At 50.4% G+C, this 16,410-nt stretch overlaps 1 protein-coding gene across 2 annotated transcripts in view; it reads left to right on the top strand.

The window, feature by feature from the left end:
• IGF2BP1 (insulin like growth factor 2 mRNA binding protein 1) overlaps window positions 1–15,785 on the top strand; it is a 46,102-nt gene extending 30,317 nt beyond the window's left edge. The window contains exons 6-15 of one of the 2 annotated variants that reach the window (XM_019980658.2): window positions 401–682; window positions 1,401–1,535; window positions 2,488–2,610; window positions 3,339–3,474; window positions 4,101–4,223; window positions 4,677–4,793; window positions 5,583–5,657; window positions 6,368–6,499; window positions 6,920–7,033; window positions 10,072–15,785. In XM_019980658.2, coding sequence (XP_019836217.2) covers window positions 401–682; window positions 1,401–1,535; window positions 2,488–2,610; window positions 3,339–3,474; window positions 4,101–4,223; window positions 4,677–4,793; window positions 5,583–5,657; window positions 6,368–6,499; window positions 6,920–7,033; window positions 10,072–10,164 — 1,330 coding nt within the window. In that variant the 3' untranslated portion in view covers window positions 10,165–15,785. Of the gene's footprint in view, window positions 1–400; window positions 683–1,400; window positions 1,536–2,487; window positions 2,611–3,338; window positions 3,475–4,100; window positions 4,224–4,673; window positions 4,794–5,582; window positions 5,658–6,367; window positions 6,500–6,919; window positions 7,034–10,071 lie in introns of both variants that reach the window. The other variant, XM_019980657.2, reaches the window with a different exon arrangement.
• The last annotated feature ends 625 nt before the right edge of the window (window positions 15,786–16,410 follow it).

Here is a 16,410-nt window from a genome sequence, read left to right as displayed (position 1 = left end):
TGCTTTGTTAACATTTCTAACCAGCCCAGGGAATGGATGGCACATGGCCCCTCCCTTCAGTGTTCACTAGTCCTGGTTTGCAGACATTCCAGATAGACTTAAACTTCTGCAAGCCGTTCTGTTTCCACTTCTGTTTCCATGGAGTTTACTTGGAAACTTGAAATTAACAAGCCAATCCCCAAATTCAATGGAAATAGCTTATTTTTGCTATACTACCTTATTTGATGTCTTATTTAGACTGGGTGTCTCTAAGGTGAAGGTGGGAGTGTGGGCAGGTGGTCATCTCCCTTTCTTCTGGAATGTTCCATGTTGTAACCCAGCTGAGTGCTTTATACCTGGAGAGCATTTGGTGTGATTTGCATGGATTGGAGTGACCAGTAGATTTTCTCTCTGTCCTCAGAGCCATCTTGAAGCTGAACGGCCACCAGCTAGAGAATCATGCCTTGAAGGTCTCTTACATTCCTGACGAGCAGATCACACAGGGTCCTGAGAACGGGCGCCGAGGTGGCTTTGGCTCTCGGGGTCAGCCCCGCCAGGGCTCCCCTGTGGCAGCTGGGGCCCCAGCCAAACAGCAGCAAGTGGACATCCCCCTACGGCTCCTGGTGCCCACTCAATATGTGGGCGCCATCATTGGCAAGGAGGGTGCCACCATCCGCAACATCACAAAACAGACCCAGTCCAAGTGAGTCTTGGCCGCAGGGGAAGTAGCGGTGGGGCCAGAAAACAGTGGTTGGTGCCCAGGAGGCGAGGCCCCCTCCTGGAAACACACGGAGGGGTTTCAACTCAACTTTACCTCTTAGGAAATGTTGGGAGATAGAATAGGCCTGGGATGTGCCATTTGGTGGCAGTGGCTGGGCCACACACTATAGTTGTAAGAAGGGTTTCTTTGTAGAGCTTCTCATGGAGCAAAGCTAGTCTTGGGAAGAAAGCCTCCTTAGTGCTCTGTGACCTCAACACTGGTTATTGGTGGCAGCAGGACAGGCCAGTCAGGGACCTCAGTGAGAGGCGTAGTTCTGACCTTCTCCCATTGCACATAGCCACCGCTCTTCTCTAATCTTTATAGCTGATCTGTGGAACAGAACAGGTCATTTTGTGTTCTGATTCATAATGCACCCTTTTATTGTTTGCTTTTAATTTGACACAGTGTACCGTCCCTTTATAGTTGTTTCAAGGGGGAAACGCAGCTTCAGAGCTGAGGGCTGTTGATCCCCAGCCCTGGATTCCCATGAAAGATGCCATCGTTCTCGGCTGCCGCCTCCTGACTGAGACAGAATCCATAGCAACAGGCTGCCCTTTCCTTGCCTGTCTCAGTTCCACACTTGGCCTTGTTCCAAGAGCGGGCCTGTACTCTGTTTTGAGGAGATTCACCAGGGACAGCTAACCATCCATGTGCTTGTTAGGATCGACGTACACAGGAAGGAGAATGCAGGTGCTGCCGAGAAGGCCATCAGTGTCCACTCGACCCCTGAGGGCTGCTCTTCTGCTTGTAAGATGATCCTGGAGATTATGCACAAGGAGGCCAAGGACACCAAAACGTAAGGCGTTAGCTTCTCTGGGCACTGTCGCCTCCTCAACTCTTAACACAGACAAACAGGGGACACAGAAATTGTACAACAGGGTAAAAGCTGAAAAATGAGTCCTCCTCCTTGTAAATAAGGGCCTGTGTATCCTGGCAGTGCTGTGCCCTCGTAGGCATGCGCACACGTATGTATATGCATGTGTTTTAGCACACGTAGGATCATTGTGAACATACTGTCGCGCAGTCTGTTCTTTCCACTGCTGTGCATCAGTACATAGGATCACCTTGTTCTTGATTAGCTGCATAGAACTCTGTGAAAGAAAGTTGCACAGTCGTGTCCGACTCGGGGCAGTCCCATGGACTGCCAGGCTCCTCTGTTCTTGGGGTTCTCCAGGCAAGCATACTGAAGTGGGTTGCCATTCCCTTCTCCAAGGGCTCTTCCCGACCCTGGGATTGAAACCGGATCCTCCTGCATTGCAGGTGGATTCTTTACCAACTGAGCCACTAGCCCAAAGGTACACAGGATTCTGTGAAAGTGGAAGTGCTCAGTCATGCCCAACTCTTTGCGACCCCATGGACTATATGGTCCGTGGAATTCTCTAGGCCAGAATACTGGAGTGGGTAGCCTTTCCCTTCTCCAGCGGATCTTCCTGACCTAGGAATCGAACTGGGGTCTCCTGCATTGCAGGTGGATTCTTTACCAACGGAGCTAAATTCTACAGTATGCCCATTTGAGAGTATACCCTTGGATGAGCTTTTGATACAAGTCTATTTACAAAAACCATCACCACAGTTAAGGAGTGTGCCCATCGCCCATCGTGACCCGTGCCTTTGCCACCGGTCCCTACTCCCCATTTCTCGCCCACTGATTGTTTGAAAACATGATTTGGTTCTGGCGTCTTTCCCGGAAACCCGCATCTGCAGCGGCCTACCATCTAAGGAGCTCTTGTGCCTCACTTCTTTCCAAGGGCTGACGAGGTTCCCCTGAAGATCCTGGCCCATAATAACTTTGTGGGGCGACTCATTGGCAAGGAAGGGCGCAACCTGAAGAAGGTGGAGCAGGACACGGAGACAAAAATCACCATTTCCTCGTAAGGCACTTTCCTTTCCCTCTGCGAGTGGGATGCCTGGGCCCCCAGGGTGGCATATTTCATTATCTGTCCTTAACACCTGCCCCGTAAGTCAGATACAGTTTCTGCTTATCGAAGAATAGTTAAAGCAGCAATGAAGAGCATTTTTCTGTAACGGCTGAAGTCCTTCCATCACCGCTGTGGTTAGGGTGCTGCCTCTTCAGTCCTTGGCTGCCGCATCCTGTCTCTCTCACTCTGCCTCTGGGGGAGAGAGCCTGCAGCCAGGGGCCAGGACGGGGGGTCTCCCGGCACACTGCCAGGCCACAGGGAGAGGACAGACCCAGATGCTTACCTGAGCCTTGAGCAGGTGCTCTGTGGTGGCCTGCTTCTCAGGAGGAATCTGTTAGCCCCTCTGTGAACACTGTGTCTCTTGACTGTGTCAAGAGACTTACTTGCGGGCAGATTACCTGCTCTGCTTCAGGAGGGCTCAGAAAATGGATTGCTGGTGCCACTGGGGAATTCCCAGCCAGGAGCACCCTCCTTGCTTACAGTCTGTGCCCAATGTCCTCACCTCCCTGTGGGGAAACCTTGCTCTGGGGATGAGCTGAAAGCCAGAGACAGAGCTGTTCATATTTGCCCCAAACTAAACATCCTGTGGAAACGGCGTGGCTGTGATGTCCTCAGCCAGGCTCTTTTCCCAGTCCGGGCTTGTCAGTGGAAGCTTGACGCTAACCTGCTCCCTGCCCCAGGCTGCAGGATCTCACCCTCTATAACCCCGAGAGGACCATCACTGTGAAGGGCGCCATCGAGAACTGCTGCAGGGCCGAGCAGGAGATCATGAAGAAAGTGCGGGAAGCCTATGAGAATGACGTGGCTGCCATGAGCGTGAGTGTCGGACGCCTTTGAGCCGGAGCCATAGCAGAAGTGGGTCTCCAAGTGGGTGGGCGTTCACATGGTGGGGTCCTGGGAACACTGACTTTGCTTTTGGGCCTCAAGATTGATCAGTCCTTTTAACACTGAATTAATAGGGGTTCTTCATTTGATTCCTGGGTGCAAGTGGGGATCCAGTCTTGGGTCTGTGGTCCCCCTGTAAGCTTTGTGTTTATGTGCTATGTGTTAGTGGGGGAGAGGGTTCCTAGTTTTCATCTGGTTTTTAAAGGTGAGTGAGGATGTGGGTCACATGACCAAAAATGTGAGTTTTAGAAGTTAGAGACCCATCTCCCCCACCTTGTCACGGGCTGTGAGTCTGAGGTCTGCCTCCATCAGAGCGGGGGCACCGCTGGAGAAGGACGTCTGAGGGTCTAAAACAGTGTCCCTTCACCTCAGAGGTGGGAACCCTTGTGTACATGTGAGTGTTGTGAATACCAGAGGGGCAGGCAGGTTTGGGGCAAGAGCATGCCATTCTCCTGTTTTGGCCCATTCACCCTCCTGTTCAGCCAGCACCACGTACAAGAGCTACCAGGCCCCATCCGAATGAGCCAACCTCTTTCTCTTTGCCTTCTTTTCCCCAGCTGCAGTCACATCTCATCCCCGGACTGAACTTGGCAGCTGTAGGTCTTTTCCCAGCCTCCTCCAGTGCAGTCCCACCACCTCCCAGCAGCGTCACTGGAGCTGCACCTTACAGCTCCTTTATGGTAGGTGCAGGGGACCCTGGGCTGTCCGTGAGCTCACTTAGGGCTCAACTCCTCATGGGAGCCTGATAGCTGGTAATTCACAGGGAGAGGGAAGCGCTCCCAGCCACTCGTGCTAGCGTCCAGAGCCTCAGCCCTGTGGGCGGTCGTGGGAGCCTGATAGCTGGTAACTCACAGGAGAGGGAAGCGCTCCCGGCCACTCGTGCTAGCGTCCAGAGCCTCAGCCCTGGGGGCAGCAGCCTCGGGTGCTGGCGGCACTCGTCCTCTTCGTCTGGTCCAGCTTCTTCCGTTTGTCTCTCTGGGGCCTTGGGAGAGCTGCAGACCATGTCGCCCAGGCTGGTGTCTGGGTGCTGCACCCCTTCTTCCTTGACAGTGCAGGGCAGGGCCATGGACGGGCTTCTGGGCTGTGCCCCTTGACTCGAGCTGCATTAATGACATGTCCTGTCTTGGCAGCAGGCTCCAGAGCAGGAGATGGTGCAGGTGTTCATTCCCGCCCAGGCGGTGGGCGCCATCATCGGCAAGAAGGGGCAGCACATCAAGCAGCTCTCCCGGTTCGCCAGCGCCTCCATCAAGGTGACCAGCTCTGTTCTCCTTCTGGTTCCCAGGGTGGGAGGGCGCTCTGCTCCCATCGCCCTCTCCTTTGTTCTCAGACACCCCATTTGCCTAGTGTTAGGGCTCTCTCCTGTGGGGTCCCAGTTCCTTTTGCTTTCGACTTCACTTTCAGACTAAGGGAGGAAGTGGTATCGTAGCACAGGAGAGCTTCAGTTCAGGCAAGACTGCCTGGGTTCAATCCCAGTTTTTGAGCTGTAGTACCTGAGCCTTCATTTCCCCATCAGTATAGTAGTGATGAGAATGATCTGAGATGATGCAGCCAAAGCCCCCAGCTCGGTGCTTGGTGCACAGTGGTTGCTGGGTAAATTTTAGCTGTTTCCACCTTCCCTGGTCAGGGAGAACCTGAACGAATACTTGTTAAATTTCACAAGTCTAAAGCCACTGGTTTTAGTGGTCTGAGGATTTTGGTCAAATGGAGTATATGTTCTCTGGTGAATAAGGGCTCCCAGAGATTCTCTAGGAGATCAGTCTGTTCCCCTGTACTGCCACCACCACCAGGGGTACCTCTTGGCAGGACTCAACTGAACCCCTCTGGGTGGTGAGCAGGGAGGCCCTACTTAGAAAACGTCAAGAAACAAATGCACTTGTGCCCTCCTAAGAGTTTTGGCACAGGGGCAATAGCCTTGGGTGCGGGGTCTTTGTTCTTCACTCTCTTGGCCATCAGAAGTGGGAAGTGGAAGCAGGGTGTTGGTAGGGTTCTGGAGGAGAGGGCGATAGAGGGCTTATCTGTGACCAGTGTTTGCTTTGTAGATTGCTCCTCCTGAAACTCCAGACTCCAAAGTTCGTATGGTCATCATCACTGGACCCCCAGAAGCCCAGTTCAAGGTTCTGATCTTTATTATTTTTTCGAGTAGGACCCAGGGGAATCAAGTTTGTGTGGGAGTGCAAATCTGCATCAGATTTTAAGCTTCCCTGTAAATTCGGGGCTGCACAGCTGCTTTCAGACTGACATCCAACTTGCATTCTATTGCCTTCCCTCTCTGATTCCTGAGAGTGAATAGGCACACGGAAAGGAAGGCCGTCTCCTTGCCCTCTGCTGTCATGACTAAGGAAGGCTCTTCTCTCCTTTATGTCCCTGCTACGTTCCTAGGGTCTCGGACTTCTGACAGACAGCCAAAGAGCTAATAAAGTAACTTGTTCTGGTCTAGGGAGGGATGGAGAATGGGGACAGCCTTAGGCTGTGTACAGTGACCAGCAGCCGGCCACTGAGTGACTCCTCCAGCTGCCACTCAGGGCTTGACTTGCCATTCACTGCTTGTCTGAGTCCATGCAAGCCTCCCAGACCCCTTAGGTCTGGTTTGTGATTTAGGTACTGTATTCGCCTGGGGAGTTATGTATTCATATTCAGTTACTTTGCCCAGGCCTCCTAGTGTTACAAGTGAGCAGAAGGAGTGTTGACAGGTCAGGGCTGTGGACCTTTCACGTCACCTGTCCTAGGTGGTGATCTACCCCTCACGAGGGAGTGGGGCGTGGGGAGCTTCCCTTTTGTCATACATATGTGTACTGCCAACATAACAAAGACCTCCTTTGCCCAGGCTCAGGGAAGAATTTATGGAAAACTCAAGGAGGAGAACTTCTTTGGTCCCAAGGAAGAAGTAAAGCTGGAGACCCATATCCGGGTGCCAGCGTCAGCAGCCGGCCGGGTCATTGGCAAAGGTGGCAAGACGGTGAGCCATGAGGGTCAGGTTGAAAGCTCTGGATGTTAGTCCCTGAACCTGAAAGCTCTGCCCTGGCCCCCTACTTCCCCACCCTGAGTGATCTCTGAGTGTGAATCACTTGGTTGTGCTGACTCTTTGCAACATGGACTGTAGCGTGCCAGGGTCCTCTGTCCGTGAGATTCTCCAGACAAAGAATACTGGAGTGGGTGGCCATTCCCTTCTCCAGGGGATCTTCCAGGTCTGCTCAATCTTAGTTCTTGCCCTTTGCCCCTTTACTTGATTCTACTCTCCAAGCTCAGCTCCTGAATCCTGCAGTTTCTACCAGCTAGTGACTAAACTTCTTTCCCCTCCCTCCACTGCCATCCATGTTTGACACCGTCAGCACTCAAGCACCTCTCTGATCTGTCCTGCTCCCGCCTCTGCCCCCAGGTGAATGAGCTGCAAAATTTGACAGCAGCTGAGGTGGTGGTGCCAAGAGACCAGACCCCTGATGAGAACGACCAGGTCATCGTCAAGATAATTGGGCATTTCTATGCCAGCCAGGTACATATGGCACTCCCCCATCACAGGAGGGTGGCAGGAACCTGGGGATCAGAGGAGCAGGACTCTGCCTGCCTCTGGCCTGGGTCACTCTTCTCTTCCAGGTATAGGGTGTGATGTGTAGATGTCTTATTCCCTCTTAAGACTGTAGGGACTTATACCTGTGGTGGATTCATTTCGATATTTGGCAAAACTAATACAATATTGTAAAGTTTAAAAATAAAATAAAATTAAAAAAAAAAGACTGTAGGGACAATGATTTGACTATTTTCGTGGGTATATGTTATGTACAGTAACTGTTAACGTTACATGTCGTATGTTATATGTTGATAGTCTTCGCTGTCGTCTAACCACGTGGTCCTTCTCTTTTGCACTGGAGAAGAGAAATGGGTCTTAGCCACTGCCCAGTCTTGTTTGTGGGGTAACACCATGGGTTGCCCTTTTCCAGTGCATTTCCTTCACCTTTCCCAGAACCACTGCTCCATCCTTGCTTCCAGTTCTTCCAGTCTCCTGGTCTCATCCTGGCACTCATCATCCATTTCTGTGCTGCTTCCAGTGAGCCTGTCAGCAGTGCCCAGCATTGGGACTGACCCCAGAGTCTAGAAAGGAGGGCAAATATCAGATTCAGGTTACAGGATGATTGAAACTAGTGGGGTTTTCCTAAAACCCCCTATTGTTGGAGCTGGAAGGCTGTGAAGGCTATTGGAAGCCACTGCTTCCATTTCCAGAGGATAAGCCTGTCACAGCAGGTTTGTGGCCCACCTGAGGCTGCTTGTGAAATCAAGGGCCAAACAGGAACCCAGACCCCAGCGTGGCGTAGCAACTTTCTCTGACAGTCCTTTGGGAGCCATTAATAGAAACCTATATGCAGGTCAGGAAGCAACAGTTAGAACTGGACATGGAACAACAGACTGGTTCCAAGTAGGAAAAGGAGTACGTCAAGTCTGTGTATTGTCACCCTGCTTATTTAACTTCTATGCAGAGTACATCATGGGAAATGCTGGGCTGGAGGAAGCACAAGCTGGAATCAAGATTTCCGGGAGAAATATCAATAACCTCAGATATGCAGGTGATACCACCCTTATTGCAGAAAGTGAAGAGGAAATAAAAGCCTCTTGTTGAAAGTGAAAGAGGAGAGTGAAAAAGTTGGCTTAAAGCTCAACATTCAGAAAACGAAGATCATGGCATCTGGTCCCATCATTTCATGGGAAATAGATGGGGAAACAGTGGAAACAGTGGCTGACTTTATTTTCTTGGGCTCCAAAATCACTGCAGATGGTGATTGCAGCTATGAAATTAAAAGACACTTACTCCTTGGAAGAAAAGTTCTGACCAAATAGTGTATTGAAAAGCAGAGATATTACTTTGCTAACAAAGGTCCATCTAGTCAAGGCTATAGTTTTTCCAGTGGTCATGTATGGATGTGATGGAGAAGGCAATGGCAACCCACTCCAGTACTCTTGCCTGGAAAATCCCATGGACGGAGGAGCCTGGAGGGCTGCAGTCCATGGGGTCGCTGAGGATCGGACACGACTGAGCGACTTCACTATCAGTTTTCACTTTCATTCATTGGAGAAGGAAATGGCAACCCACTCCAGTGTTCTTGCCTGGAGAATCCCAGGGACGGGGGAGCCTGGTGGGCTGCGGTCTGTGGGATCGCACAGGGTCGGACATGACTGAAGTGACTTAGCAGTATGGATGTGAGAGTTGGACTGTGAAGGAAGCTGAGCGCCGAAGAATTGATGCTTTTGAACTATGGTGTTGGAGAAGACTCTTGAGAGTCCCTTGGACTGCAAGGACATCCAACCAGTCCATCCTGAAGGAGATCAGTCCTGGGTGTTCGTTGGAAGGACTGATGCTAAGGCTGAAACTCCCAATACTTTGGCCACCTCATGCAAAGAGTTGACTCATTGGAAAAGACCCTGATGCTGGGAGGGATTGGGGGCAGGAGGAGAAGGGGACGACAGAGGATGAATGGCATCACCAACTCAATGGACTCAGTGGACATGAGTTGGAGTGAACTCCAGGAGCTGGTGATGGACAGGGAGGCCTGGCGTGCTGGGATTCATGGGGTCGCAGAGAGTCGGACACGACTGAGCGACTGAACTGAATAGCCACAAAAACTATCTTAAGGTTTGTGGGTGCTCCTGCCACACCAGGCACCATTCTGTGTGGTCTCTATTAACTCATGTCATCCTCATAACAACCTCATGGTACAAATGAGGAACATGAGGTTAAGAGAGTAAATGATGTATTCAGGGATGCAGAAGAGCCAGGATGTATTAAATACTGAAGGGGGGTATTTTTTGTTGGTTAGAATGAGAACTAAATGAAAAACTTTGTAAAACATTACGCACAGGGCTGACAGGAGGCATTAACATTTAAAAATATCGACTCCACATTCGTTCTCCAACGTAGACCAACTTTTCTCTTTAACCAAGAAAATCAGTCACTCATCTTATGGAAAGCAGACATTCTAGTATTTTTCTGTCAAGTGAATCACAGTTGACAGTTGGTTTCGCTCACCAAACTTTTGTTCATAGGGAAGAAATTTTTAAGAAGCAAAGAGTTAAAGATACTGGTCCTTTGTTTTCTCCACTGTCACGGTGGAGCTTACTTCACTTCCTTTTGGTTATTCCATTTCATCCCCTTTCCCAGGATATTTAAATGCATAGTGGAGTTGTGATTGGTGACAAGGCCTTCTGATTTTTGACCTCCTGACAACACATACTCCTGGAAACTTAGGGAGTGCCCCCTTGAGTTCAGAAACGTGTGTCAGCTTGGTCATGTTTTAAATTCTGATGAATGACTTTATACTGCTTTTCTCCTCCATTCCCCTGTATGAATCCAGTGGGTGCTCAGGGTCTGCTCAGAGGCAAAGAAACTTTCTGTCACTGTAACCCTCAGCCTTCTCTTACCTTTCTTTTAAGTCCCATGTGATCTCTTTGTTGCCAGGATCCAAACCCCGGTGGCCTGTCTCCCCAGTAGGGCTGTCTCTCCCCACCTTTGAAGGTCCTCACTCTCACGTGTTCTCTGTGCAGATGGCTCAGCGGAAGATACGAGACATCTTGGCCCAAGTCAAACAGCTGCACCAAAAGGGACAGAGTAACCAGGCCCAGGCCCGGAGGAAGTGACCAGCCCCTTCACGTCTACCCCCATCATGTCGGCTGAAGGACAACAGGCCGAAATCGAGAGCATGATCTCCCCCGCAGGCCTGAGAATGAGCGGGAATCAGGGACACTTGGGCCGGGATGTAGATCAGGTTTGCCCACGTGCTTGAGAAAGTTGTTCCAGTGAGGAACCCTGATCTCTCAGCCCCAAACACCCAACCAATTGGCCCAACACTGCCCATCCCTGAGGGTGTCACCTTGGAAATTCTAGCTCAGGGTGCTTTTAAACGTGGATTGTTTTAAGTTCTCCAGGTCTCATCGAGAGGGTTGGTCAGACCCCAGTGGGAAGAGAAATAAAATTTCCTTCAGGTTTTTAAAACATGCAGAGGGGTGTTTTAATCAATCTCAAAGGATGATTTACTTCTTGACCCTAAAGCCCTTCCAGCCTTCTCCTCCTTGGTTTATTGATTAAAATACCTCTATTCTCGTGCCCTGACATAACCTCTTCCTGTATTCACACTGGTTAGCTCATCTTTCTGCTACTGGCAAAAGTGGGAACCAATGCATTGCTTTGTGTATATTATTGACTCGAAGGGAAAAGACACATCGGCATCTGTAGATTAATTCCAGTCCCTTCCTAACCAACCTATAGGAACAGCGAGTAATAAAGAATGGGAGAGACAGATGATTAAAATATATAGTAATCCACGTTTAAAAGGAGTGCCCTTGTGGCTGATGGATTCCAGATCACCACCTTAAGAAACTGGTGCAGTTCAAATTGCCCGCACGGTCGGGGCTTCCCCACCAAGATTCCTGCCCTGTTCATGTCCCTCTAACCATGAAAGTCCCACGTCGTGTCCAGGAGCGCATGGGTGGTACTGACTGCTCCGCGGGACAGGGGCTGACCACTGTACTGTCCCTGATTCCTGCCATTCTCAGGCAGATTTTATATTTTTTTAAAGTCTATTTTAATGATTGGATACGAGCACTGGGAAGGGGAGCCTAACTCCCCTTGATAAAGTCTCAGTTCCATGGAGGACTTGAGTGGCCCCAAAGGCTGCCACTGTGCCCTCACGCTGGCCATGTGCTTTCCTAAGGGCTGGCTCCCAGAAGCGGGGGTTGCGGGGCACTCCCCCACCACGGCACTGTTCCCTTGGTGGTGGTGGGATGTGCAACCCGACCCTGAGCTCCTGCAAAAGCTGAAGTCCATCATTTGGCATCTATTATGAATATTCAGTAAATCGGAGACTATTTGCTTCTGTGTTTATCCTAGAGGCGTATTTAACTGATGGTTTCTGCCTCCACGAGTCGTCGGTGTGATGTTATGTGTGCCTAAAAGAAACAAAATTCAAAATACCAGCAGCATTATGCACAAAAGGGTAAACAAGCTTAATTTATTAATTTTCCAGGCTCAGTAAGGTCCCATTTTAAGTTCAGCCCTCGTGGAAGACAGCAGCCGTCAGTTAAATGAGGTTTGGCCTCCCCTCCTCGTGTGCTGATCGTCAGTGCATATTAGCCAGGTGGTGCACTTTAGCTGCCTTGGACAATGCTATCCAGTGTGCTGGGAAGGGAGGAAGGCCTCTGCGTGTGGAAGAGCCCATGCTCGGGACTCCCCTCCTTGCAACATTGCAACAACAGTAACAACCAGACAACCATGACATGTGGGCGGAGTCAGTCAGGTAATGCTGTGCGCGAAGTAAACTACCTCAAGGTATGAAGTTACCTCAGCAATTACTTTCCTTTTTGTTCCCCCCACCTCTTTTTTTTTTTTAATCTTTTTTTTCTTTGCGGCTTGCTGATATTTTATATAAAAAAGAAAAGCAAAGCAAAAGAGAAGCTGATAGTCTTGAATATTTTATTTTTTTAATGAAAAGAAAAAAATGAGAAAGTTATGTTTCATAATTTCTTACAACATGAGCCAGTGTAACTCTTTAGGAAGTCTCTATGGAGAACAGGCCCTGTGGGAAAGGCAGCCGGCGCTGCCCCTTGGAGGGAGGCTGGGCCCAGAGGGAAGGCCCAGGCGTGAGAGAGCCCAGGGCCAGGCTCTGATCTCTAAGCCACCCACCTCTCCCAGGAAGACCTTGCCTGATGAGATTGACAGGCCCAGCAGAGCTGTGGCCCCAAGGGCGAAGCAACAGCCTCCAACAGCTGGCCTGTGGTCTCCCCTCCCCCCTTTGGTTAAAGGGCACCCCGGTTGTTTTTTCCCACCAGTGGTGCTGTTGAGATATTTTAAAGTATTGCCTCCGTTTTATCGAGGAGAGAAATAATAACTAAAAAACATACCCTTAAAAAAATGTATACTTCTCTAAAAATATGGGAGCCAAGATTCCATTGGTGGAAGAGACAAAGCCACCCTCTCGCCCTGAGAGAGGTCCACCCGGCTTGCCGTGCAGTGCTTTTCATTTATCGTGACTTAATTCATTTCAGTCCCATCTTGCCATTTTTGGTCTTTATCAGTAGACCAAGGGACGAACAGATAACTGGCCCTTCTGTCTCCTCATCTTCTTTCAATTGATATGATTGATTCTAACAGTGGACCCACACTTACAAATCCTTGATTTAGGATGGTGGGTGGCAAGGAGGGGCAAGGGATTTGGGAATGTAGCTGGGGACGGGTTCCTGCCTCGTTGGTGTCTTGTTACTTTCTTCCCATGACGTTCCTTTGTAGACCCCCAGAACTATCTGCCCCAAAGAGGAGGAAGCAGGAAAGCCTTTAGAGATGATACCAGGCCAGTTTAATTAAGCTTCCCACCTGTCCAAACCACAGAAAAGGGTCTCCCAACTTATATTTCTGGCTCTATATGCTTTATTCCAAAATGAAGCAGATAACTTCAGACATCGGCCATTTAGTGATTTAAGGTGAATTTCCAGCAGCAAGCATGCTTTGATATCTGGTTCAAAACTGCCATCAGAATAAAACCCCCCACAGTACCTGAAATGTGATTGTTGCAGTGTTCAGTTTCCTTGGGATCCTGCTCCCATCACACCTGCAGCCCACATCCTTTCCCTCTGGCTGGTTCAGCTCCCAGAAGAGACCAGGAGTGTGGCAAGGGACTGTCAAACCTGGATTCGGCATGGCTGATATTTGCCCAGCAGGAAAATTGTGCAAGTTACGCTACCGGAAAACAAAGGAATATGGTTTGGTGGTTAAGGTTTAGCAGGATAAAGGGCTTGTCTTGGTGGTTCCACCTTTGACCTCTGGGCAAGGTCTTGGGGCAACTCCGCCCCCTGCACATCACCTCCATTTCCCCATCCTTGGTGAGATAACAAGTTAATGTGAAATGCACTTGAGAGATTTGGATGATCTGAAAAGAGTGACTTTTAAAAAACAACTTCTGTGCTCTGATATGTGTGTGAGCTACATATATATTTTTAAGAAAAGACCATCACTTTTAGGATGTATTTTTTAATTCTGTGGAACACATGAAAAAACCAAAATGGTTTGATTCCCTGACTTTGAAGCTGCATCTGACAGTGACACCCAATGGCCCGTGAGGGTCTGGTTGCCTTTTGCGGTTTGGGTTGTGGACTTGGCTCCTCAGAGGGGCCTGGGGAGGAGAGAGCCGTTTTTAGGGACAGGGAGTTTCATCACCTTCTACTCTTTCCTGCGCTCCTCTCGGTCCTTTCTCAGTCTTCTTTTCCTTTACCCTGAGCTCTCCGCTTCTGGGCCCGGTGGGGGCTATTCTGTTAAGTTATGCCTCACGATTGGCAGAAGAGACCCCATGTAAAACCCAGAGAACACTGGAGGGGAGCCCTCCAGTTGGCTCTGTGTGTCCATTTTCCCCTGTGCCAAAGACAGGCTGTGAGAGACGCCATCTCTGAATCAAAGCAATAACCATCCTTTGAACCCGTACCTGGGCTGTCTGAGAGGGGGAGAGGTCCTGGGAACTGTATGGGCTAAAAGACCCGGCCCTTCCCTTCTGAGGCTCCTGGGGGATGTGGGGGCGGTACGTGCCAAGGCACAGGGAGCTGAGAAGGGGTCCACTGGCTCCGGTTGCACTTTGGGGAAGGAGAGGGGTTTGGGGCTCCTCCCTGTGAGGCTGCGCTCCATCCCTCGCCCCCACTGCAGAGACAGCACTGCGAGTTCTCTTCAGGCCTGGCAGACTGGCAACGAGGAGGGGCCTCAGTTAACTCTCCAGGGTGCCTTCCCCTCCTCCCACCCCAGACATGCTCTCTGCCACACTGGGAACAGCGGTGCCGCGTAACTACCTCACAGAGCCCCCAGGGACCGCCGAGCTTCTGCCTCTACTCCACCTTCCCTCCTTTCTCTCACTCAAGGGTGGGGGTCCTCCTTCCCCTGAAGTGTTGATGCGGAGATCCTAGAGGCTTTGATGTTCAAAACATGCCAACTTTCGCTTAGCCTATTTGTTGAAAACCGGTAGGAGGAAGACAGCACAGCCTGCCCCTGTGACTGCAGGAAGATGGAAGAAGGACCCTCGGTGCCAGGGGACAGAAAGCCATTTCCCTTCCAAACTCTTGGCGATTTAGAGGCAGGGCTTTTCTCTTGTATTCAGACTTAGGGCAACACCAGCTGAAAACTGCAGTTTCTTTCTTTTGGATACATAAGGCTTCTCTATTGGGGTACAGGACAGGGAGGAGGCCTCATGACTGAAGGTGGATTCAGAGGGTGAGGGCCGGAGCCCCAGCCCTGACCCTCAGCCCTGTGCACCTCCTTGGGGGCACAGTCTGATGGCACCATTACTGGTGCCTTAGTCTGGTTGAATCTGGATGGACGAGACAAAAGAATTTTTTTCTTAAGTGAAATAGCAGGAAGCTCCTCGGGGCATGTGTTTTGAGTAACCACAGATGATGGATGCTACGAGTATAAATGGATTAACTACCTCAATCCTCACAGTGAGATTAGAACGAGGGCTGGGACTGGTGAGTGAGGGGGTGGATCCCAGCCAGGAGGAGTGAGCTGAGGCTTGTGCCACAGAAGGTTTGTCCTTGAGGAATAGGCATACCTGCTAGATACTCATTGGTTGGGTTGAGAGGACTGGTCATTAGGCCCCCCTTTCTGCCTTCTTCGGCCTGGGGACCCTTGCTTCACCTCTTCCCTGCAGCCTGCCCTGCTCTCACCTGCCATATCTTGCTGCACCAGAGGGGGCGGAGAGGACGGGCCTCCTGTCTCCTACCAGAGCGGGGCAGCCTCCTGTCTTCTACCGGAGGAGGCTGCCAGGAGGTGTGATGTGGGGCCTGGCCTGGAACCCGCCACTCAGCCCCACAGCCAGGAAGCCTGGGGAAGCCGAAGTTAAGACGTCTTCAACAGGGTTTCTCTGAGATTCTCCACCTCTCTACCCCTTCCCAGTGTTCACAGGGACGGTGGGCTCTGGAGGTGGAGCAGGATCCCTTATCCTGAGAGGCCGAGGGCCTGTCCTCTGGTCGTCAGGAGCCTTTGTAGTCGGGGAGTTCCACTGGGCGATCCCAGCCCCTCCCCACCCTCTAATGGACCTCCTCATAGAAGCCCCATTTCACTTTTGTTTTATCTACCTCTTAGCAAGACAATAGAGAGAAATTAGGTAGTGGCAACTCCACTTGCTTAGATTAGGGGGGGAAAAAGATTTCTTTTTCCAAAGGAAAAAAAATATTACCTTAAAAATACTTTCCAAAAAATTAAAAAAAAAAAAAAAAAGCCAAAAAAAAAAGTTCTTAAGAGGGAGACATTTTCCAGTGACCGCTGGATTGTTTTAATTCCCTAAACATTTCTCTTTTTTTCCCCCACAAATAAGTTTCACTCTTTGGCAATTTTCTGCACCTGGTCTAAGATAATGTGCTATTCTAACAGGTACAGCTTCTGCAGTCTGCCCCCCTGGCTTGCCCCACCCCGCACCTTGTTCCTGTCAGTGAGTTCCTGTCTGTGCTCTCCCTGTTGCTTCTCAGCCAGGTGACTTCACTCAGCCCCACGGAACAAAGGCTTTGTGTGTGTGGCGGTGCTGAAGTCTGGACTCACCGTTTCAACCTGTGGAGGGTGGGGGCGAGGGCGGGGGGCACTTGCAACCCTTTTGTGTCAAGTTTCTGTAACCTACTGCAGTGTAAAGGTGTTCAGAATGAATTTCAGCAGATAATGAGTTAGCAGGAGGAATAAACATTCTCTACCACCACTTGAATCCTCCCCTTACTCCAACATGTTGATCCTGATCCCAGGAACCAGAATAAGAGAGTCCCTTCTCCTGAGGCAAAGTGAATCATGTTCAGTCCTGAGACATCACTTAGGAAAGTGGAAAGTGATTTTTATGAAGGCAAAACTTGGTGGGGACTGGAGGGGGGACT

Source organism: Bos indicus, chromosome 19 (genome assembly GCF_029378745.1).
Source record: "Bos indicus isolate NIAB-ARS_2022 breed Sahiwal x Tharparkar chromosome 19, NIAB-ARS_B.indTharparkar_mat_pri_1.0, whole genome shotgun sequence".
Classification (NCBI taxonomy): domain Eukaryota; kingdom Metazoa; phylum Chordata; class Mammalia; order Artiodactyla; family Bovidae; genus Bos; species Bos indicus.
This window is presented reverse-complemented; position numbering and strand designations above follow the sequence as displayed.